Below are 22835 nucleotides of genomic sequence, written 5' to 3'. Positions count from 1 at the left end.
TGACTCGCACTTAAAATAGTGTTATTTACATGATTAGGGTGAGGATGCAGATTCAGATCAAAATGCAGATCAGGGTTTAAGTGCGGATGCAACCCGATTGTACGATTCAATTGTACTCAAGACGGCCTCTAAATAATAATTATGATTCATTAATCATGTAGAGGAAAAGAGTGAGACACTGGAAATTGTGGAACAAAGAATCCTAATCCTATATTCGGGCATTCTTCCGAATGAATAAACTGAGCAACAAAAGAAAATCTCTTTATTGCTGCAAAAAATTGTGCGTGGTTTATTCCAATTTGCTCATAAAAAATTTAGAAATTATACTAGTAAGTACTAAGTAGTAAGCACATAGGAAAAGTTTACATTAGAAGATCTCCCATCCCATGCAATCAATCTACCCAACTAAATCATACAGCAAGTAAACTGCAGATGTCTTCTACCTCATTTACTTTGCTGTAAATACATAATTTGGTAGCTCTGTTAATGAGCATATATTCTGCGTCGTCGACAGCCTCGACACACAGCAGCAAATACAGAGATGGAAAAAGGGGTCAATGTCCAAAAATGAGATCCTTCAAAGAAGTGAAGGATGAGGGATGTCCATGGACTTGTGCATCTCTCCAGAAAGTGATTCCTGTAGAAACACAAAATATATGAGAAATTTAGACTATAATATATATGTACACAAATTAAATGAGAACATAAACGTACCTATCCAAGCAAGAAAGCCAAGAGTTGAAGCCAAGAAGAACTCCCAGCTGATACTATTGAAGCTGGAACGATATAGGGAATTTATAAGTTCAACCATAGGAAAAAAACTGCTACAAATCCATAAGGTCACATATCGTTGTGTCGTGTTTACCAGTATAGGCAGACGAGGTTCCCCCATCCGTAGAAAACACACGCCCAAGTCGAACCAGTGAACCTGCCAGAGAGATTAGTCACTTTGGAGGCTCAGTTGATGATGAGAATGAATGCAAGTGACTGTAACATACCACATTAGATCTCGAGTAAGCAATGCTCGTGGGATTAGCAGCCCGTTGCCAATCATGGCCAGCAACATCGTCACAGCTGACAGACCTTTCACGTTTTCAGGATTCAGAAGATTTGTCCACTAAAAAAGGAGGAAGAAGCAGCTCTCTTAACTCCTTAGAGTCACAAGGAAATTAAATTGAATATATATGTGTATGTATCTTGGAAGAAGAAATATAACCATCTGTGCAACAGGCATCCACATAAAGAGAAGAGTGGCTGTCCATCCAGAGACTGATCCAAGAATGTTTATACCTTTCTTCGAGAGTTTTCCCATGCGCGCCTAAAAAGTAAGACGATGCTTAATATCCTTGAGAACTATTCACATAAATATCTTGAGTAGTCAATCTAAATCAACTAAATTTCTTGGAGATTTTGATGATTGATAAACACTAAGCATATCATGCTTACCATAGAAACGGCAAGCACTGCAGTCAAAAGGGCAATGATGCCTGGCAAGACAGTATTTGGAACGAATGGGATGAAAGTCGACCACATGACCTGCACATAACATCGTTAACACCACCCAAAAGATCAAATACTATTTATCCTATGCAGGTGAGCATAAGTAAGCAAGCTAGTTTCCTTACTTGTGGAAGTGCCGATAGTCCTGCTATGGTAATGAATTCTTCCCAAGATTTCCAGATTCCAGTACTAAGCAAATTGAAGTGTTTCATCAAGTTTAAAACGACACCGGTTGCAGTCACTATCGAAGTGACAACAAAATGAGAAAGAGGCATAGCTTCAGCCATAGCTAGCTGCAAGATGACCACATATATGGATACGACTCCTAGCATCTGGATCGCCACTGCTTCAGTTTCCCCCTTCTTGATAAAATATGAGAGCAAAGAAAGATTCCCGAGCAATCCAGTAAGCATACCCTACAAACAAAAGTGATGAAATATAACACTTGTTAGGATCGCTTCTTGAAAATAGTAAAAAAGGCATACGAATCTCTCACCAGCCATGGAACAGCCAAAAGTGCAGATCGATTCCCTGCCATCAGATTCCGATAATTGAGTATGATCTGAGGCAACTGCAATAAGAGAAACGGTAGATTTGCAGCTCCAGCGAATTTTGCTGTTAATGAGTCCCATTCCTCAAAGTTCTTGTGTTTCACTTGCAGTGGCTCCTAAGTTCATCACAATCATTACTCAGCAAGAATTGGAAGCAAAGAGCCGGATCTCTGAGACAAAAATGTATAGATTTTCTACACTAAAAAAATACCCGGCTTATGGAATGTGCACCGTCTGAGCTTACAGCAGAGACTGGTTTGAGCCTAGAGCAAGTGATGGATTGGCGTGAAATGATCCTCTTCTTCAAGTGTAGTTCATAGTTTATGTCTCCTCGAAAATGCAGTTGATCACGCGAAAATAACTCCGGATTAGGGGTTTTGGGACAAGAGTGAGGTTGTCCATAAGTCTGCAGCTTTACCTTATACTTGAGCAATAATGAATCCGCCATTGTAAGCAAAATAGTTGAAGAAATCACATCTCCCTGTTCATATCTACCAAAGAATTGGCGATATCCTTAAACATGCCGTGATGGAGATGGAATGATGCTACACACTCTACTTCTGACCTAAACACTGAACAAAAACAAAATCAAGAATAATGTTACTGCTGTAGAAAATGCATTAATTTGCCTGTAAAAATGGTTCTGAATTGGACGAAAACGAAGCATACATACGCCTAAACGAATATTGGCATTAAAGGAGGAATACAGCACCTCGAATTCCAACAGATAAGTTTAATGTTTGCAATAAATTTCCACATCATTACGCTAATTGGCAACTATCATCTGTTCTAAACATCATATTTAGTAAAACTGGAGTAATCACAAATAGCAATGGGGAAATCTTTGGACAGATTTTATTATCTAAAAATTTCAATTATTCAAGGAACAATTCTGTGTAAGGTTGCTTTGTCTAATTGTATTCATATACATTTACAAATAAAAATTGCACGATTTTAGCATCCAATTCTATTATTTATGCCAAAAAATCACCATACAGAGTCATTTTATTACTCTGATCACTGAAATCTCGCACACTGCAGCTATCTTCTCATTGTAGTAAACATAAAAAACCAATCTTTACTCTAAATTTCAAGAACTCATCACACTTCATCTGGGCATTTTAACAGAAAGGTCTAAAACAAAACACACATAACTGAGCCTGAACTTACCAGTGCAAGAAGCTGCAACAGAGCTGTGAAGTAGCGGAAAATCAAGAATCGATTTGCTTAACCTTCAAATTTGTGAACCCAAAATGAGTGTGTGTTTAGTAGGAGTGAAAAGGTCAATTCAATTGCTTCTTGAAATGGTAAAAATCCGATCCGGTGAGAGTGGGGAGGAGCATATGGGGTGTTAATAAAGGAGGGAACAAACGGTTTGGTACCGCAAAAAATCTCATTGGGATTCATCACAATAACTTCATTTCCACTTACACCAAAATACAACATACATATATACACATCCAAATTCCAAATAATTTGTGTATTTATGAGATCAGACATTTCAGATTTCAATTTCATTATAAGTCCCGAGTTTGTAACACTGCATCTAATCTGTTCAAGTGTAGTTTATTTCTCACTTGTAAATTGTAAGTTAATGTAGTACATATAAATCGAGGTTAAATTAATAGGCATCTTATTTACATGACACATAGAATTAAAATTTATATACTCCAATTTTTGGGACAAAATTAACTTTCTAAGTGGCGAATCCGATTTTTCATTTTTCTATAATAATACTAAGATTTTTCAATAGGGATGTCATGTTTTTTTAGTACCGACGTCCGAATATCTGGCGCTAGAAGTTAAATTTGGAGGGATCGGAAATGACGGCAGCAAATGTTTTTGGGACACGATGGCAAATGGGATTACAATGTGGACAAAAACCATAGATTTCTCGAGAAAATTAGAGGCTAATGATTCCATTCACATGTCATAATCACTCCCATGAAACAAAATTATACTTCTATTTTCTTGTTTTGACATCATACATGCAATAAATAAGTAAATACATATTAAAGCAACATAAGATATAACTGTTGTAATTAATGAGAAAAAATATACTCTACTAATTTTCTGACTAATAATTTATTATGAGAGTCTTGTGTCAGATTGTCTATTGGGTCAAGATTCAACATGCATTCGATACTATTACATTTCAAACCAAACGTGCATCAATAAAATTATAAATATGTATTTATTGAATTTGAATATGAATATAATTTAATGTATCTTGACCCGTTAAAATTATAAATGTTATGTGTATTATTTATGCATTTCATAAGTGTTACTCTAGTATATAATATATAAATATCAACTTTGCCCCAAGAAGATATCAATAACATATTGAAAAAAATATTGAGAATTTTTTTTTTGATAAATTTACAATATTAGATAAAGAAATTAAATAGCCGCACCACAGGAGACTTGAATTCAAGACCTTTGGCCTTAGCCATTAATCCCTTACCGCTTAGCCAACACATGCACATAAAAAAATATACTGAGATAAAAATATGAAACTGCAATACGATGTAGAAAGAAGGTGTGTGTTGTCACAAGTGTTTGTTCCAACATAAGCTAGGGCTTTTCAATCATCCATTGATTTTAATTTTAGATGCCCTCATTTATTCCTTTGATATAGTTGTCAGTTGTCACTCTACACATATATCGTTCTCAAATTTCATTTTCATGCTCATAGCGAAATTTATTTAATTATTTACTTCATTCCACTTCAAATGACCCAATTTTTATTTTGGGTTGTCCCATTTCAAATGACTCAATTCAAATTTAGAAACAAATTAGGTCTTCTTAAGTAAGTGGTACCACCACTTTATACCTTTATCACATAGTATTTCTTAATCTTCTTGCTTAATTTTTTTGGGGCATTTGAAGTGGAACCGAGGGAGTAGTATTTTCTAGAGAATTTTCTGTAATCATAAAATGATAAATTGCAGACTTATGTGTTGGTTAAAGATATTTTTAGATATTATTAATAATATTGATAACGATCGCAAGAAAATTAAAATAATGATCTATTTGTGAGATTTTCAGTGGCATCTAAATCAGTAGTGTTACGGCACGGGCGGTTGGTATTGACCGTATTGTAAATGTGATAGGATTTTTTTGCACATGAAATGCTATTTTGTTTTCTGAAAGTCCATCAAATTAATGCTATTTTAAATGTGAGATTTTCGATTGTCTCTTTATTTCTGTATGTTTACAATTCTCATTTGATCCATTATGCAACTTTAAAATAGTGTTAATTTGTTTTAAATTCACAAACTTTACACATTTTTCGATTTTTTCAAAACAAATAAAAATATAATAGTTTGATTTCAGAGAATTCCCTCAATCACGTCCAAAGAAAATGCCAAAACAATTCGGAATTTCAATTTGTTTGTTTAGGATTTAATTTATCAATTAAATTCACAAATTTTGTTTGTTTAGGATTTAATTTATCAATTAAATTCACAAATTGATACTCCATCCGTCCCACGAATCTTGACACGTTTGGTTTCGGCACGGGAATTAAAGAGTTGTAAATTAGTGTTTTAAGTGTGTAATTAATAAATTATAAAAGTGATAAAGTAGGAAATAGAATGTAATAAAAGTAATAAATTATGAAAGAGAATGTAATAATTATTACCTTATTTGGAAATGTGTCAAGATTCGTGGGACGGTCCAAAAAAAAAAACGTGTCAAGATTCGTGGGACGGAGGGAGTAAAATATAATTGTGATGTTTACGGATGTTTGTATAGTAGTTTGAAATAGTAATTGTTGACCAATGTCCCGTTTTCATTTGTTTAGAATTCTGGAGAGTTAATTTTAATGGAATTGGATTTTTTTTTAATTTATTTAGAATTCTGGAGAGTTAATTTTAATGGAATTGTATTTTTTTTTAATTTAATGGAATTTTTATAATTTGCATTTAGTTTGGGAAAATCGAAAAGTTTATAAATTTAAATCAAATTAAACTTTTAAGATATCCACGTCAGCACAATCTGACGTCACGTCGGTTTCAATTTCATTGGAATTGACTTTTGTGAGAAAGTTTGAAAAGTTTGTGAGTTTAGAACATACTCCCTCCGTCCCACGAATCTTGACACGTTTGCTTTCGACACGAGAATTAAGGAGTTGTAGATTAGTGTTTTAAGTGTATAGTTAATAAAATATAAAAGTGATAAAGTAGGAGAGAGAAGGTAATAATTATTACCTTATTTAGAAATGTGTCAAGATTCGTGGGACGGCTCAAAAGAAATACGTACGTGTTAAAATTCATGGGACGGAGGGAGTATTTTGTTTTGGAAAAAATTAAAAAATGTATAAAGTTTGTGAATTTAAAACAAATTAACCCTTTAAAATATTAATATATTGTAAACATAATATACTTTATTGCTTCTTCTCCTTTTATTTTTTTATTTTTAACTTGATTTCGAAGTATCTCTATATCACTATGTCATAAGTTCCATTCAACCCAATTATATCAAGCACTTTCGAGTCAAAAATTTAGAAAAATCAAGCTCGAGCTACATGATACTTTATTGAGTCACATATAACTTGTGTTGGTGTATTTATTTATGTGGCATATATTAAATTTGAGTTTGCATTGCTTCTTTATTTGTTTATAAGCTATTATGAGTAATGAAGAGCAAATGCAAGGAGACGCGTTGAATTGAAATTAAGAATATTCGAATTCTTATGCATGTGTTAGTTAAGCGGTAACACTACAAAAAAACTCACAGTTAAAGATGAAATTAACAACGGAAACGGATCTGTAGTTAAAAATGCGACTTTAACGACATATTAACGACGGAATTTAGTTCCGTCGTTAATCCATCGTTAACTGGAGTATTTTAATTTAAAGTTAATGTTATTTTTATTATTTCTGTCGTTAATGTAACACCCTAAATATAAACTTTGATCTAATTAAATATAATATAGTATTTTCGTAAAAATATTGACAAACTCAATTAATCTAATTTCAAAACCATGTAGAGAACCTAATAATCGAAAGTAAATCGACCAAATATCATTTTTAGGAAAATACCATACACACTAGACAGAAAACATAACACTAATTTATCAAAGTACCTAACATTATATAAGAAAGTCAAATATGATTCACTAGAAACTCTTAAACTTTACCATCAAAATAAACTAAACTTCAAATCCTAAATTTTTCTTAGCCAACAAAGAGTCTTTAATAATACTATAGAAAGCATGATTAAAATATCCTAAGCACCACACACATCCATCACGCATCTCCTTGCTCCTTGCCTGAAAAGGTTTTAAACAAAGTGGGGTGAGTATTTTAAATATACTCAGTGAGGGGGAATTCATAACTAACTTTTACTTTGTCCAAACGTGAAACATAGCATATGAAATATAAAATCATAACTTCAACCATAAATCAACAACTTGCTCAAATAACAAGAGAGGAAATATGGGACATAACTTCAACCACATTTCAATACAACACTTAAGGAAGTATGAACACATGGGACATATCACTTCAACTGTGCACAGGAAACATAAACTTGGCATATTGCTATATGCTCACATCATAATTTCATTCATAAATCATAGCATATGTAAACACGTTGGACATAAAATAACTTTCTCAATAAATAACTCAAAACATTTTCTTGCGGAATTTAAACTTGAAATAAATGAATTTTCTTTATTTTTACCCACCTCAAATCCTTGGTAGTAAACTTGATTAATGCTTAACTCGGGGATAGAGATCCTAATTGCGCCGCACCTAATCACATAAATACATAATACCATGTAAGGGCCTAAAAAAAATAAAATAAAATAAAATAAATAACATATCTTAACTTAAATAATATCTAACTAATTACCTCAGATAAGTTAAATAAATCTTATACCTAGCCCGCTAACACATACTTAAGCCCAATATTTTAAATACAACAAATTAATACATCCTAAGGCCCAAATAAAAATAATACGTAAATATTTATTATCAACTCAATAATAAAAATCTGATCTAGGCGCAATTTCGAACTTCCTGAAATCCCCTACACATAAAATCAAGAATAAAATATAAAGAGACTATTTTATCGAATTTTAATAAATCATAAAATCATAAATAATAATAATAATAATAATAATAATAATAATAATAATAATAATAATAATAATAATAATAATAATAATAATAATAATAAAATGTGGAATGTTACAGTTAATCCGTCATTAATTAATATTTTAATTTAGAATTAAATTATTTTTATTATTTTCGTCGTAAATCTATCGTTAATTAATATTTAATTTAAAGTTAATTTATTTTTATTATTCTCGTCGTTAATTCATCGTTAATTAATATTTTTTATAAATTTTTAATTATATAAATATTTTTATAATAATTTTTAATTGAAATAATATATTTTTATTATTTCAGTCGTTAATTATATATTTATGTATATTTTTTTAAAAATACTTTTTATTTTTCTATTTATTTTAAAAATAAATTTATTTTTATTTTTGTTTTTTTTCTTTTTTTTGTATTTTTTAATTTTAAAACGATTATTTTTGTAATTTAATAATATTAATTTTTTTTGTTTATTTTAAAATTTATAGTTAATTTGAAATCGATCATTATTAAAAATTAACAAGTTTTAGTTATACATGTCGACATATTTTAAGGTTATGCATAGATGAAATTGTATATTGAAAGTCAATTTAAATGAATTTATAGGTACTATTTATAACAATTGTATGCCTTTTCTACACTGGTAATTACTCGAAAGAAACTTTAAAGTTAATCGTGCTTGTACTAGAGCACTATCAAGATGGGTGACCCACTAGGAAGTATACCAAAGTGTATACGATTGGCTACAAAATACATTACAAAATTGAAAATAAAATTCATTCAATTGAAATTAATAAAATAAAAAATAAAACTAAAATAATAAAAAATTAATTAAAAAATTAAAAAAAATCGTCGATTTAACAACGGAAATTTTCGTCGTGAATTTCCGTCATTAATTGAGTTTGCCACGAAAGAATTACTTTCGGAACGGATCCGTTGTTAATTCGTCGATAATTATAATTAACGACAGAAAATAGTATTTTAGCGACGGAAAATTTCGTCGTTAATTGCGATATTTTTTGTAGTGTAAGGGGTTAATGTCTAAGACCATAAGTTTTGAGTTCGAGTTTATGTGGCGCGGTCTTTAAATTTTTTTATTTAATAATGTTAATTTATATATATAAAAAAAAAAGATTATTCGAATTCCGAATCAATCCATTCCATGTTGATGTGGTCTCCCGTGAAATCAGTTTTGCGAATGACACTAATTCAACATACAAGTAACACTTTAACATTTTCAATGACACTACTTCAACATACAAATGACACTTTAAAATATTACAATGTCATTTGTATGTTGAAGTAGTATCATTGTGAAACTGGTTTCACAGAAGTTTTTGTGTTCTCTGTTAAGCGTTAGTCTGTATCTTTCCTTTGATAAAAGGGCAACTAACAACCAAAACCTAACCTAATTCCGGCTTATATACACTCTTTCATTATTGTGAGTTGTGACATCACATTACCACCACACCTCAAACCAGCTCTGCGGCATCCACATTCAACCCTAGAAAACCTTTCTTCAAATCGACTCTGTTTTGTGATTGTGAAAATTTCTATTTTAGTTTTACAAAAACTAAACCACTAAAGATGTTTATGTTGCTCCCCATGCATAGTTTACACGTTTGATTTCCATCAACAGAACATGTATCATATTTCGCCATCTATCCTTCAAATATCCCACCCATATTCTCCCTTCAAACACATCTCAATTGTCATTTATAATCAATTTTCAATATCTATTTTCGAATTTAGTTACCCCTGCAGAGCATTTTCTTCTTCAAGACTACATTTTGGATTTTTTTCCTCGTGATGTGTTAACCGGCGCTGCCTTCTTCTGTAAGTTCCCTCAGTTTTTGCGTTATCTTCTGCAAACTCAGAAAGATAGCACAAAATCAAGGAAATTAACTTCCCGATGCAAAACTGATTAACACCACCCTTTTTGGAGGAGGAAACATCGAAGATGGAGTCTTATTTGAGGAAGAAGATGATCTATGTAATTAAATTCGAAAAATGGTATTCTAAATTGATTTTAGATGACAATCAGATGTGTTTGAAGTTAGAATATTGATTTGAAGGATAAATGAAGAAACATGATATGAGATTTTCGTTCGGTAAATTTTTGGTGAATCATTCTATTTTACATATAACTCTGTTTTTTGTTGGTAGATTAGTAGGTGAGTTTAGGTTTAATTAGATGAAAATAAGTATGTTTATTTTCACTTGATCTTTTGGAGAAACATATGCAAATCTCAAGGTGGATTTAAAGCAAAATAGCAAAAGAAGAAACATATGTTATGGACTTGATCGTCCAACAACCACTCGTTCGTTCTCTACACATTGCTCTCATTTTTTCTTTTCTTTTTTTCTTTTTTTTTTGCGCATAGTGAGATGTGTTTAATTGTTTAGTATTTTCTGTTGGACTTTTTGTAATCATAAAATGAGAAATTGCAGCTTATTATTATTACTAGTAGTTACGAAAAAAATTAAAAATGCTTCATTTGTGGGATTTTCAGCGGCATCTAAATCACCCTAAATCAGTAGTGATCGGATCGTAAATGTGACGCTTTATTGCACATTAAATGCTATTTTAAGTGATACTTCAAAAAAAAAAGTGATACTTCACTGTCTCTTTATTTCTGTACGCTTACAAGTCTAGTTCGATACATGGTACAATTTTAAAATGTGGAGTATATTGTAAACGTGATATACTTTTTTTTTATGATTGATATATTTTATTTCTTCTTTTATGATATATTTTTTTGAGAAGTTCTTTTATGAAATTTGATTTTGGAGTATCTCTATATCACTATATTAGAGCATGCACATGGGTGACTCGATCAGTGCCTCGAGTCATCCATTATATCGAGTCCCCCACTGCAGCGCCGCATGATTCGAGGGTGCCCCAATTTATCGGGTGAGCCATGATCCTTTTAATAAATGGCGCGTGTCACATACGACAAGCTGGAAAAAATCATCAGCGAGTACGCCAAGAAGAACGAGCTCAAGAGGGAGATCCACGACGATCGGATCTTATTCATGAAGACAGATGACATGGATCTGGAAACGCTCCAAATCCACGAGGCTCGGGTGGCGAAGATCATAGCTAGGATGAAAGAAACGAGAGATCTTTAGGTTTTAATTATGTTTCTAGGTTTTAACTAAGTAATTTTAAATTATGCCTTTAGTTTTTTTTTAAAATGTAATTTTTAGGATTTTAAATTTAATGCAATTTAATTTTGAAGTAAATTATGTTATTTAAATTTGTTCAATTAAATTTAAATGAAAAATACAAAAATCAAATCATCTATCAAGTCACCCAACTGACCTCCTAACTTATTGTGATCCCCCCTTCTATCAAGTCACCCATCAAATCATCCCATTATAGATGCTCTTACAACTTCCATTCAACACAATTACTCCAATATCAAGGACTTTTGAGTCAATAACTCAGAAAAATCAAGCCCAAGCTATATCGAGTCACATGTAATTTCTCTTGATAGTGAATTTATTTATGACATAAATTAAATTTGACTTTGCATTATTGCAGTCCATTACTGGTTCAAATTCTTACTCATTGACTTTAATGAATTAACAACATCAAATTCTCAAATGATTTGTTTAGTTTTCAGCAGCTGCCACATCTTATTACATTCTTTCAAAGCTTGTGTTATAAAAGTTTGAGTTTGATAATTACTAGGATTCGAAGAAGAATCCCAGCCTCAAGGAAGATGATCAGTTGCAGCAATTTCTCCAGATTTTGCATTTGCATGCAAGTGCTTCATTTCCATCTTCTCATTCTTGATGATCTCTTCTTGAGTATGCTTGTCATCTTCTATGGATAAGACGACGAGCTCCGGCCCGTTGGGGCCTTGAATGATGGCCTCTTTCACCTTCAGATGTTCATCAGTACGTATGATATCGGTTTCGTTCACCATCTTCTTATGTTTCCTATTCTTGATCAAGCACCAAAGAGCAAAGCAGCAGAAGGCGGCGAAGAAGAAGCATCCGAACGAGACGAAGATCACTATGACCACAGTAGGAGCATTGTCCGGAGGCGGTGGTGGATGAACATGAGGGGGTGGCGCAATGGGGTGGAACGGAGGTGGTGGAGGAACGACATGAGGCCGTGGCGGATGAGGAATGACGTGAGGTGGTGGTGGAGGAACGACATGAGGCCGTGGCGGAATGAGGAACGACGTGAGGAGGTGGTGGAGGAACTACATGAGGCAGTGGCGGAGGAGCGATGGGGTGAACAAAGGGTAGAGAGGGAGAGGGAAAATATTGGTAGGCAGCCATTTGGAAAGCTAAGGGAGAAAATCAAATTCTTTGTGAATGTGATGAACAATAATTTCTGGCTCCTTATATTCTGTAATGATTTATGTTGCTTATTACAATGCTTCCAAGAATTCAAAAACTTGCCTCCCATTTCAAGATTTGTCTTATTGTATAATAATAAGCGGATGCAAGGTATGATGCATCCACCTCAATTAAGGTTTCACCAATTTCCAACTAGAGTTTATTAATGTCCAATTATAATTTATTAATTACAATTAGAATTTAATTCTAATTAGAGTAGATGTACCGAATGTATTCGAATGCACCATTACTAAAACATGTTCATCAATGTAAACAATCATAACATACTGTTCAATATATTTCAAGAAATCAATGGGTCATTATCTGAAGGAGAATCTCACTACACAAACAATAAAATACTCATATATGTTTTACAGTGTGAAATTTTAATCTGTTTTACATTCTATACACATGATTACAAGAACTTGAAATTAAGTTTCAAGAAACAAAGGCAATCTGCAATATATAACCTGAGGTCAAATACGGGCAAAGCTGTTTCTCCATAGCCAAAAAATAAAGGAACCGGTTACGAAGGCCTAAACCGTGTAGCGAAACCCGAGGAGCAGAGGAAAAAACTCGATAGCATGTGTGATGGAACCACAATCAAAGAGAACATATTTGCAGCAAGGAGAAAGGAACTCACAGGTTAGAAAGTCATGATAGATTTCTTTACTTTGAGAGCAGAAACGAGAAGAGGAGCTCGTTCCATATATCCGGTAACCCAGGCAGGCACCAATGGCTACAGTCAGGAACCGATGGGTTATCACTCCACGAACCCACGTGTGCATCACTCCGAGAGGCACCCATCTGAGTAACATGCAGCAATTTCACAGGGACGGACACATTATTCATAGCTTTGATTATTGCATCAGATACCGGACTCCTCTGTTTTCCTTTAGCTTTGAAAGAAGGCTGCCTTGTTACTTTGCAATTCTGACGGGATCCGCTACTGCTCATATTAGTGAGAAGCAAATAAACAGCAAGTAAATAAATCACACTATATGTTGAATGAAAGAATGAAATTAGAGTGACTCCTGATCAGCGAATAGTTTGTGAAATGTGATCATGGAATGGCAAGAGCTAGTAATACTTTCTGAAGCAGTGATTCCATAGATGAAAAGAGAATCTATTTGGTAACAATCAAACATAATAACATGCTTAAATAGATGTTATGACAAACCTCCAATGAGAAGATTCAAAGGTCCGGAAAAAGACCCGTGTCTTGTTGGGGTTCACTGCCTTCTCTACCCAAGATTTCCAAGTAGCTAATGCAATCTTGAAGCCATTACTTATTGGCATCCCAAGCTTCATCCTTCCACCATTCTGAAAATACCAGCCCCTGTCTGAAAATGCAAATTAGAAATACTTCATAATAATTATTTCAAATAACTAACTGAAAAAACCTAGCATCGAAAAGTTTGAATTCCGTTTTAACCTCTAATCTCAGTTTGCAGCCTTCCTAAAAGTTTCTGAACAAACTTATGATTAGTTGTATGGCATCTTCTGGCAAATACCAACACACAATCTGCTTATGTAATATGTACTCTTCAGATTTAGCAGACACTTTGAAGAATCCTAATCCCTCTATTTGTTCACATACGAGATTATTAAGATGGTAATTACAACATAGTGCACTAAAAACTGCTTAATAACAACTGAGACTTAAAAACATTTACTAGTTGAAGAATGTACCTTCTAGCTCAACAACCTAAAACACTCACGTCGAGTGTGATTTATATTTTTGTACTTAAAACCAGACGAAAGCATAAGCAATGCAGGAGCAGATTCAAAACGAACTACAAGTCAAGTACTAATGCAACAAAATGATAACAACATACACAGCAGGTACCAAATTACAGAATCAAGAGCATTATTTATAAGCTATTCTGAAATGATCAAGAGAAAATGCAATGAGACAGGAATAGGCTTACAGTTCAAAGAGTTTTGTCGGTGTCCACCAATGCCCCGAATTGAAAATAAGAATATCCGAATCAATCCATTCACTGCTAATATCATCCATTTGGTCCAGTCTGAGCACAGCCTTGACTCTCCTCGGAGAATGCTTGGGCGCTGGACCCGGCTGCACCAGGAAAACAGAGCGATAGAACTCGACAGTGAAAGCAAATGTCTCAAACCTAACACTCAAATGCCTAATCTGCTTTGTGATCTCATTCCCATTGGCCTCATACACAAACCTCTTATCCTCAACACCACTCATCAGCATACAAACCATAGACTCCCATTGAGTTCTACTCAGCGAATCCCCAACGAAAACCACCCTCTTCCCACGCAGATACTTCAACACAGCACCCACATCAAATCTTGGAACCTCACAATTCTTAGGCTTCCACCTCCACTTCAGATAATCCGTATCTTTCCTTCCATTACCCACACAATCAAATCCACGTTCGATAAAAGGGCAATCCGATGCATTATACAATGGATAACTATCATCCACCACCCATTTCCCATCAAACACGTTGCATTCGTTGCTAATATTACCATCTCTACTTCGATTAGTATCAACAACACTTTCAGAAGATGGAAACATGTAAAAATAACTGGACCCCATTACCACAATGAAGCATAGAATGGAACCAAACATGAAAATTGCAGTAACAGACTGAAACATCGAGCTTTTGCTGTAATTCCCAGCTAAAATCTTACTAAATTTGACAACCCTCTTCAACATTGGCCTCAAATAGCCACACAAATCCCAGTACAATCTATTTATGACTGCACTCATTTCTAAAACACAAAGAGTAGCATGCAAGATTTAATTTTTACCATCAAGAAATCAACTTTTCTTTCTCCTAAGTCAGACAAAAGCCAGACCCAAGCAAACATGTAAGAATTCTTACAGTTTCTGCAACTGGGCTGCAAAGGATGAAATGGGTGATCCCAGTTGAGGAAAGAAAGCGAGAATGGAGAATAAGGTGAAGGTATTTAGGTAATTTGAGTGGCAGTAGGTGTGAGAAAGAAATCTCAACTAATAAATGGGGTCGGAGTGAGGAAGAAGAGGTTAGATTTGCTGGACTTCGCTCAACTGCAGTCGGTGAAAATTTATTACAAGCAATGGGTGCAAGAGGTGTAGAATCAGATGCACTCGGCCTCATACATAGCGGCTACGCCCCTTATTATGATTGGCTAATGGCTACTCAGGTTTCCTCGTATGTTTCAATATTTAGTAAAGATTCGACGACTTTTATCGAAGATCGGGTGAGGTTATTTACACCGCATAATTCTTAAATTTACAATCTACTTTCAAGACAAAAAGTAGTCAATAAATGTACTAAAATACCCCCTAGAGGTTTACTTGTCTTTCCTATATTTTTATTTTTATTTTTATTTTTACTTTAGGGTTGTTGCCAAAAAATATTTAAAGTTTTTCAATTTTATGATTTATATCATGACTTTTTCTTCTTGTTAAAAAATACATGAATTTAAGATTTATTCTGAATCGTTCCATGGTAGACAATTTCACCCAAATTCAATCTAATGTCGTAGTGAAAAAATAGGAGTAACAAATTATGGAATTATTCAGATTGGGTTTGAGCAAAATTATGATATTCCACTCTATTTTTGGTTTGTGGCTTTGTTTAAACCCTCTAATAAGTGGATTACTTAAATAGATTTGGGCGAAATTATCCGTCATGGAATGATTCAGAATCAATATTAAATTCATGTATTTTTTAACAAAAAATAAAAATTATTATATGTAAATCATAAAATTAGCAAACTTTGGGTATTTTTTTGGTAATAACCCATTTATTTTAAGCTGAAGTTACTTTTCTTAAATCACCTGTTATTTGAAGGATAATTATCAATTAATTTGCAGGTTTTTACTTATTTTATATATTAAAACTATTTTGGATATATTGTAATACTTGTCTTCATCTCTAAATTCATTGAAAAATTAAGACCCTCGATTTTTTCTGGTCTCACATAGGACAAGTGCTACTACCCGATTTTAATATGCTGTCCGTATCATTATAAATGGCTAAAAAAATTCGTCACAAAAATTAAAGAAAATATATAAATGTGTTGTTAGTGGTAAGACTTATATTTTAAAAAAATTAAATTTTTTTTATTTATAAAAATATGTCAGTTATACTGAAACAATCCAAAATGAAATACAGATCACTTTTAGTGGTACCGAGAAAATAATTTTTATCCGAGTAATAATAAATTGAAAAATACCAACTTCTTAGTGATACGAGTGTGTTAATATTGGAAAGACAGAACCGATCACCTACCCACCGTGGGCAAGCATAACGTGCCCACCATTGATGTGGCAATTTTAATTAGGAAAGATAACTAATAAATCTTACTCTAATTAAAATTATCTTACTATAATTACAATTGCCACATCATGGTGGGCATGTTATACATGCCCACGGTGGGTAGGTGATCGGTTCTGTAGGTTCCAATGTCCTTTCTTTCCACTTGTGCAATATCTTTGTTAGAGCACTCCCAGCGGATCATCTAAATGCATCACTAACTCTAAATTTAGACTAAAACAATTAAAAATGAGATAAAAAAAATGCATCCAGCAGATCCCCTAAATTGGATGAGGCCCACAAAAAATTTGACACCTACCTAAATTCAGTCTTAAGCTTATAATTAGTAGGGTCCAACACATAATTATTATTTTTATGTAGAAAATAGGAGATCTGGTGTATGCATTTATAAAATCGAGATCCTAAAATTAAATAGGAAAGTTTTAAGGAGGAATATAGGAGCATAATTTTGAGATTTGTGCTGGGAGTGCTCATATTGAGGAATAAGATCTTATTACTCTCTCTCTTCAATAATAGAAACAAATTAATCTAACCTCATTTCTAAACGCACTAAAACACTTGATGACTAACACGTTGGATTTGAAAAAACAGATATTCAGATAACCTTAAAAAACTCATCTAATCCAAGATTAGGTATCAAGTGGAGAACTGCATAATTTTCCAACAAAGATTTATTTCTGGGTTTTAATGTCAAATGCAATCAATAATATCCAAAGTAACAGTCTGTGAACCATAACGTTTTTATTCCCCCAAAATATTTGTCCGCTCTAGAATTATTAGGGTTTTAATTTCTGTGTGTATTAGGTTATTAGGGTTTTTTAATTTCTGATATATTATTAAATTTTAAAATAAAATACAAACGATGAATTTATTAATTTAATTCTTTTGATAATAAATATACCAAAATTATCAAAGTCGACTATTAAAGTTTTAGACGGATCCAATCTTGCCAATCAGAACCGATCACCTACCCACCGTGGGCATGTATAACATGCCCACCATGATGTGGCAATTGTAATTATAGTAAGATAATTTTAATTAGAGTAAGATTTATTAGTTATCTTTCCTAATTAAAATTGTCACATCAATGGTGGGCACGTTATGCTTGCCTACGGTGGGTAGGTGATCGGTTCTGTTGGAACCTATATAACCTCTTTTTATTTATCATGATTTATGACCTCTATTATTAATCATTCTTGATTATCTGACGTGGATTAAAATGTAGTAGTGTATTAAAAGCCAACAAAAACTAAAGCCCAAACACTCAGAATAAGAAAAAAGGGCCCAGCCCAAGCCCATTCTCTACACACTTCCGAAAACCTAATCTAGGGATGGTAATGCATCTGTGGTCCTGTCCAAATCCACAAATTCAGATCATTTTTTCCAAATCTAAACCTTATAAAAATTGGACATGATAAATTTGAATCGGATTAGGGATGGCAATGGATTCAAGACTCGGTTCAGATTCGCGGATTCATATCATTTTTTTTTGGATTTGGGCCTTATAAAAGTTGGACCCGACGGATATGGAGTACTCTTTCAATTTCCGAATTCGGATCTGGAGTAGTAAATTTAAAACTCAGATCCAGACCCGGATATATTTAAATTTATATTACTTTTATTTTTAATTCTATCAAACCCAAAATCTAAATACTAAACCCAATCTTCTATATATATATATATATATATATATATATATATATATATATATTAAAGCAAAATAAACTCTATCCTACGTGGCTTCGTATAATCACTCTATTCGAATTTTCCTCAATTTTCATTCATTTTTATATTTTCTGAATTTTTAATCAATAATTTTCGATATCAATCATTTGCAATATCTAATAAATTTAGTTTGCCTGTCTTAAATTAAACTAAATTAACTCTATCCTCAACTCAACCATGAAAAATTCGAAAGTATCTTAAATTAAGGGGGGTGTATTCGTTCTGGAATTTGATGGATTTCTATGGATTTTAAAAGTCTGGGTGTATTCGTTCAAGACTTTTAAAAGTCTGCAGAAATCTGGGTGTATTCGTTCAAGACTTTTAAAAGTCCATATAAATCTGGGTGTATTCGTTCCAGACTTTTTAAAATCCATACAAATCTAGGTGTATTCGTTATTCCATTGACTTAAAATCCGGAATGACTTTCATGGATTTCATCCAAAAAATACACACTGACGAAATCCGGCCAAGAACCACGAGAATTGAAATCCATGAAGTTTTAAGCGAGCGCTTAGTTCTAGCGCCCGCGGCCAAGAAGCCAGCGAGCGCTGGAACTCAACCATTGTTGAGAGTGTCCAGCCCACGCTGGATTTCAGCAACCGTGGGATCCATCAAAGAATGTGGTAAATTACACGCTGGATTTCAGCAACCGTGGGATCCATCAAAGAATGTGGTAAATTATTTGTGTATAACGTGTGAAGCACTTGGTTTGCATGGGGCTCTGCTATCAAAGAACATTATTCAATTGTACTAATGAAAAAGTTTAATACACAAGTACGTAAAGACAGTATCATACACAAAATAAGAAAAAAAATATTAATATTTTGCAGTAAACATAATATGACCTTATTAATATTTGGTTGTATATCATTAAATACTGACTATTGGAGCCATATATTGACTTGGCCTGAAAGTGGCACCAATGTATCTATGATTTATGGTTTGTAGAATTGATTTAGAAATTATATTGTTCTAATGCTTTTTATTAAATAGATTTGCAGTTGACAGATGACCAATTCGAAAGTATCTTCAATTAAACTAAATAAACTCTATCCTCAACTCAACCATGAAAAATTCGAAACTATCTTAAATAAAATATATATAAACAATTTTTTATATCTAGTAAATAATATATAACTCCAAAATAAACTATATCCTAAGTGGCTTCGTATAATCACTCCATTCGAATTTTTCTCAATTGGAACATTGAATCTGAATCAATATATTACTCATCAGAACAAAAAAAATTATGCATTAATTTCAAAGAACATTATTCAATTGTACTAATTAATGAAAAAGTTTAATACACAAGTACGTAAAGATTGTATCATACACAAAATAAGAAAAAGAAAATATTAATATTTTGCAGTAAACATAATATGATCTTATTAATATTTGGTTGTATATCATTAAATACTAACTATTGGAGTCATATATTGACTTGACGTGAAAGTGGCACCAATGTATCTATGATTTATGGTTTATAGTTTTGATTTAGATATTATATTTGTTCTAATGATTTTTATTAAACAGATTTGCAATTGACAGATGACCAATTAAAAAATTTAGCATGCTTATAGCTAATTCCACCAATTTAGTCAATTTTCTTGGCATGCCGTCACCGAACGAAACTGTCATATCTAATTCAGAAAATCTACTGATATTAGAAGAGATGTCTTGCAACATAGAAGAAATGAAAGAAGAGCACGCTAAGCTATATCCCTCTTTGACAGATGAGCAAAGAATGGTTTATGAAACAATAATGACGGCGGTTGATAAAGGCGAGGGACGATTTTTCTTTCTATATAGATATGGTGGTACATGAAAGACATATATTTGGAACACCTTAAAATCTAAATAAAAGATTATATGCATGCTTATGTGAAATTTTCTACATTGATAATAACTTACTATTTAATATTTGTTGTTAATGTTTATTTTGAAATGTTCTGAGTTTTTGTTGAGATAGATAATTAATTATCGTGATAATTTATATTTGATTATTTAGATATTTGATAAATTTAAATATAGTCGAGTAATGAACGAATATTACTATTATGAATTTAAAATGAGAACAAATAGTAATTTTTTTAAATTAAATTTGAGACGAATGCAATTATATAAACGAATTTCATAATCTAAAGATTATATAATTATCAAATTTATATTTAAAAGTTAAAATTATTAATAAAATTTTATATAATAATTAATTATGGTCGAATTTCGACGGGCAACAAACTAGTCAATATGTTTCTAAAAATCCACCGCCTGAGCCACTTTCCCACAGGCGCCGACAGCATGAAGGCGACGCCGACCACCGCGTTGTGAAGGCCACTGCGTGAAACTCTCCAGTCCACCGCCTGAAGCTCCCCTCAACGTGAATTCCATTTGCACTTCCTCACTCCTCCTCTCTTTGTTTCGAACTTCCAAGGTTTGCTTGTTTCCCGTCTAGTGGTTGATTAATTCCATTCAAAAAATCTGTGCAGAATTTTCGAATGCCCCATTCCATATTTCCATTCTATTTCTGATTTGGTTCCTAGTGACATTAAAGAATATGCTTTTTTTTTATCAGGGAAAAGAAGGAATTTATTAAAAATAAGGGGGTATCAGGAATACCCAAAGACGAAAGGATACAAAGAAAAAAGCAGAAACTACAACAACAAACAGGGGATTCATCTCAGAACTCTCAAAACAATCTAACCATGTAATTTTGCCTCTGTAAACCATCGCCTAAAATCTGAAGTGAAACGCTGCAATTTAAAAGCCTCCATCCACCCCCAAATCCTTGTTTTGATCTCCGCAACCAACTTCTCTTTCCTCCACACGCCTTGGTTGAACTTACAAACATTCCTCTCTTTCCAGATGCACCAAATCGTGCATAACCAAACCACAAGAAGAAATTGGGTGTCATCCTTGTTTCCAAGATTTATAAAGGCCAACAGATGCTCCTTAGCCTTATGATTCATTGTTGTCTGTTTGCCAATCCACCGCAAAATCTCTTTCCAAACTTCATCGGCTTTATAACACTCAAAAAATGTATGATTAATGGTTTCATCTTTCTCTTTGCAGAAGCCGCACAAAGTATCTGCATTTTGAAAACCGACCTGACGTTTTTGGAGTTCATCGCAAGTAGGTAGTCTTCCTTTCAAAATCCGCCAAGCTGTGGTTCTAGTCTTGAATGGGACTAAGGCCTTCCAAATTAGCGACCAGATGTTGTCTTCTTGAGGACGTACTGTAGGATTTTTCTCATAGCATAGAACCTTGTACGCCGTTTTGACGGAGAAACTACCATTGGGAGATGGTTTCCATCTCCAACCATCTTTGGCAGCAACATTTACGCGAGCTCTGTTGATGAGAGAATGCATATTGTTGGCCTGTTCAAGGTCTCTTCCCGAGAGTTCACGGTCCCAGGAGAGCTTCCATTCCCACTTCTCGTCGACCCAATCTCCCATGCTCTTGATGGTGCCTCCTTGATTGTTACTAAGATAAAATAATCTAGGAAACATCACCGAGAGGCTCTTGTCTCCGATCCACCAATGGTGCCAAAAAAGTATCGTATCTCCCTCCCCAATTTCCATTTCTAAATTCTCTCTAAACCATTTTCCATTTTCTCCCCAGCTTAAACTCAAAACATTTTTCCACCATCCCGGTCTAATCTTTCTATTTCCCACACCCCTTAGTCCTTCGCTTTGCCAACAGACTTCCCCCTGAGTTGCTCGAATCACCCGTGCCCATAATAGATCTTTCTCAGTTAGGAACCTCCACATCCATTTTGACATGAGCACAATGTTAAACCAATCAAGGTTTTTGATACCCAAACCTCCGAGTCGATTTTCCTTGGACATCTCCTCCCAACTCACCCAATGAATTTTTCTAGACTCCAGGCCTTCCCCCACAGGAATTTACTCAAAAAGGACCGGATTTCAGCCAACACACATTTGGGAACCTTAGAGAACGATAATTGAAAGATAGGGATTGAAAAAAGGACTGACCGAACCAAAGTTAGTCTTCCTGCAAAGGATAGTTTCTTGTTATTCCATCCGCCGATTTTCTTTTTGATTTTGTTCACCAAGTATCTCCACTCCGTCGCCCTGTTAAGTTGCATCCCAATTTTGATGCCCAAGTAGTTAGTAGGGAAAGATCCTACTTTACACTCCAAAGTTTCAGCCAATTCAACACATTGAGCTTGAACAGTACAAACTCCCAAAATGCAGCTTTTGTCGAAATTCACAGTCAAACCTGAAACAAGTTCAAAAAGTTTAAGGATACTCTTGAAGGCCCAGGCATGTTCT

The 22835-nt window shown here is 33.4% G+C and overlaps 3 protein-coding genes across 4 annotated transcripts; all 3 read right to left on the bottom strand.

Moving 5' to 3' along the window:
* Positions 1-240: 240 nt before the first annotated feature.
* Positions 241-3506, bottom strand: LOC131011752 (maltose excess protein 1-like, chloroplastic). 2 transcript variants are annotated; one of them, XM_057939587.1, is made up of 10 exons: positions 3222-3506; positions 2263-2623; positions 1997-2167; positions 1626-1916; positions 1447-1536; positions 1217-1318; positions 999-1117; positions 866-928; positions 715-776; positions 241-637 (listed from the first exon to the last, which is right to left on the bottom strand). In XM_057939587.1, the coding sequence occupies exons 2-10, from the start codon at positions 2497-2499 to the stop codon at positions 555-557; spliced, it is 1218 nt and encodes a 405-aa protein (XP_057795570.1). In that variant the 5' UTR covers positions 2500-2623; positions 3222-3506; the 3' UTR covers positions 241-554. The 2 variants fall into 2 exon arrangements, with proteins under 2 accessions (XP_057795570.1, XP_057795571.1); XM_057939588.1 differs by having other exon boundaries at positions 2296-2623; positions 3222-3466.
* Positions 3507-11716: 8210 nt separating this feature from the next.
* On the bottom strand, positions 11717-13021 carry LOC131009623 (protein TRACHEARY ELEMENT DIFFERENTIATION-RELATED 7A-like). The gene is made up of 2 exons (XM_057937037.1): positions 12965-13021; positions 11717-12378 (listed from the first exon to the last, which is right to left on the bottom strand). The coding sequence occupies exons 1-2, from the start codon at positions 13019-13021 to the stop codon at positions 11881-11883; spliced, it is 555 nt and encodes a 184-aa protein (XP_057793020.1). The 3' UTR covers positions 11717-11880.
* LOC131011751 (protein trichome berefringence-like 7) lies at positions 12843-15626 on the bottom strand. The gene is made up of 3 exons (XM_057939586.1): positions 14449-15626; positions 13698-13856; positions 12843-13466 (listed from the first exon to the last, which is right to left on the bottom strand). Exons 1-3 carry the CDS (start codon positions 15261-15263, stop codon positions 13187-13189), a joined length of 1254 nt encoding a protein of 417 aa, XP_057795569.1. The 5' UTR covers positions 15264-15626; the 3' UTR covers positions 12843-13186.
* Between the last annotated feature and the right edge of the window lie 7209 nt (positions 15627-22835).

This window comes from Salvia miltiorrhiza, chromosome 2 (assembly GCF_028751815.1).
Source record: "Salvia miltiorrhiza cultivar Shanhuang (shh) chromosome 2, IMPLAD_Smil_shh, whole genome shotgun sequence".
Classification (NCBI taxonomy): Eukaryota; Viridiplantae; Streptophyta; class Magnoliopsida; order Lamiales; family Lamiaceae; genus Salvia; species Salvia miltiorrhiza.
Note: the sequence above shows the minus strand (reverse complement) of the source record. Positions and strands in the feature narration are given on the sequence as shown.

Coding starts and splice junctions, on each gene's coding strand:
- LOC131011752 (XM_057939587.1), bottom strand. CDS start 2,499: ATGGCGGATTCATTATTGCTCAAGTATAAGGTAAAGCTGCAGACTTAT. Junction 1,537..1,625: donor GACTATCGGCACTTCCACAA/GTAAGGAAACTA, acceptor TGTTATGTGCAG/GTCATGTGGTCGACTTTCAT. Junction 1,319..1,446: donor CAGTGCTTGCCGTTTCTATG/GTAAGCATGATA, acceptor CTTACTTTTTAG/GCGCGCATGGGAAAACTCTC.
- LOC131009623 (XM_057937037.1), bottom strand. CDS start 13,021: ATGGAGAAACAGCTTTGCCCGTATTTGACCTCAGGTTATATATTGCAG. Junction 12,379..12,964: donor ATATATTGCAGATTGCCTTT/GTTTCTTGAAAC, acceptor TGCCTCATGTAG/TTCCTCCACCACCTCCTCAC.
- LOC131011751 (XM_057939586.1), bottom strand. CDS start 15,263: ATGAGTGCAGTCATAAATAGATTGTACTGGGATTTGTGTGGCTATTTG. Junction 13,857..14,448: donor CCGACAAAACTCTTTGAACT/GTAAGCCTATTC, acceptor ATTTTCAGACAG/GGGCTGGTATTTTCAGAATG. Junction 13,467..13,697: donor TTTGAATCTTCTCATTGGAG/GTTTGTCATAAC, acceptor TAATATGAGCAG/TAGCGGATCCCGTCAGAATT.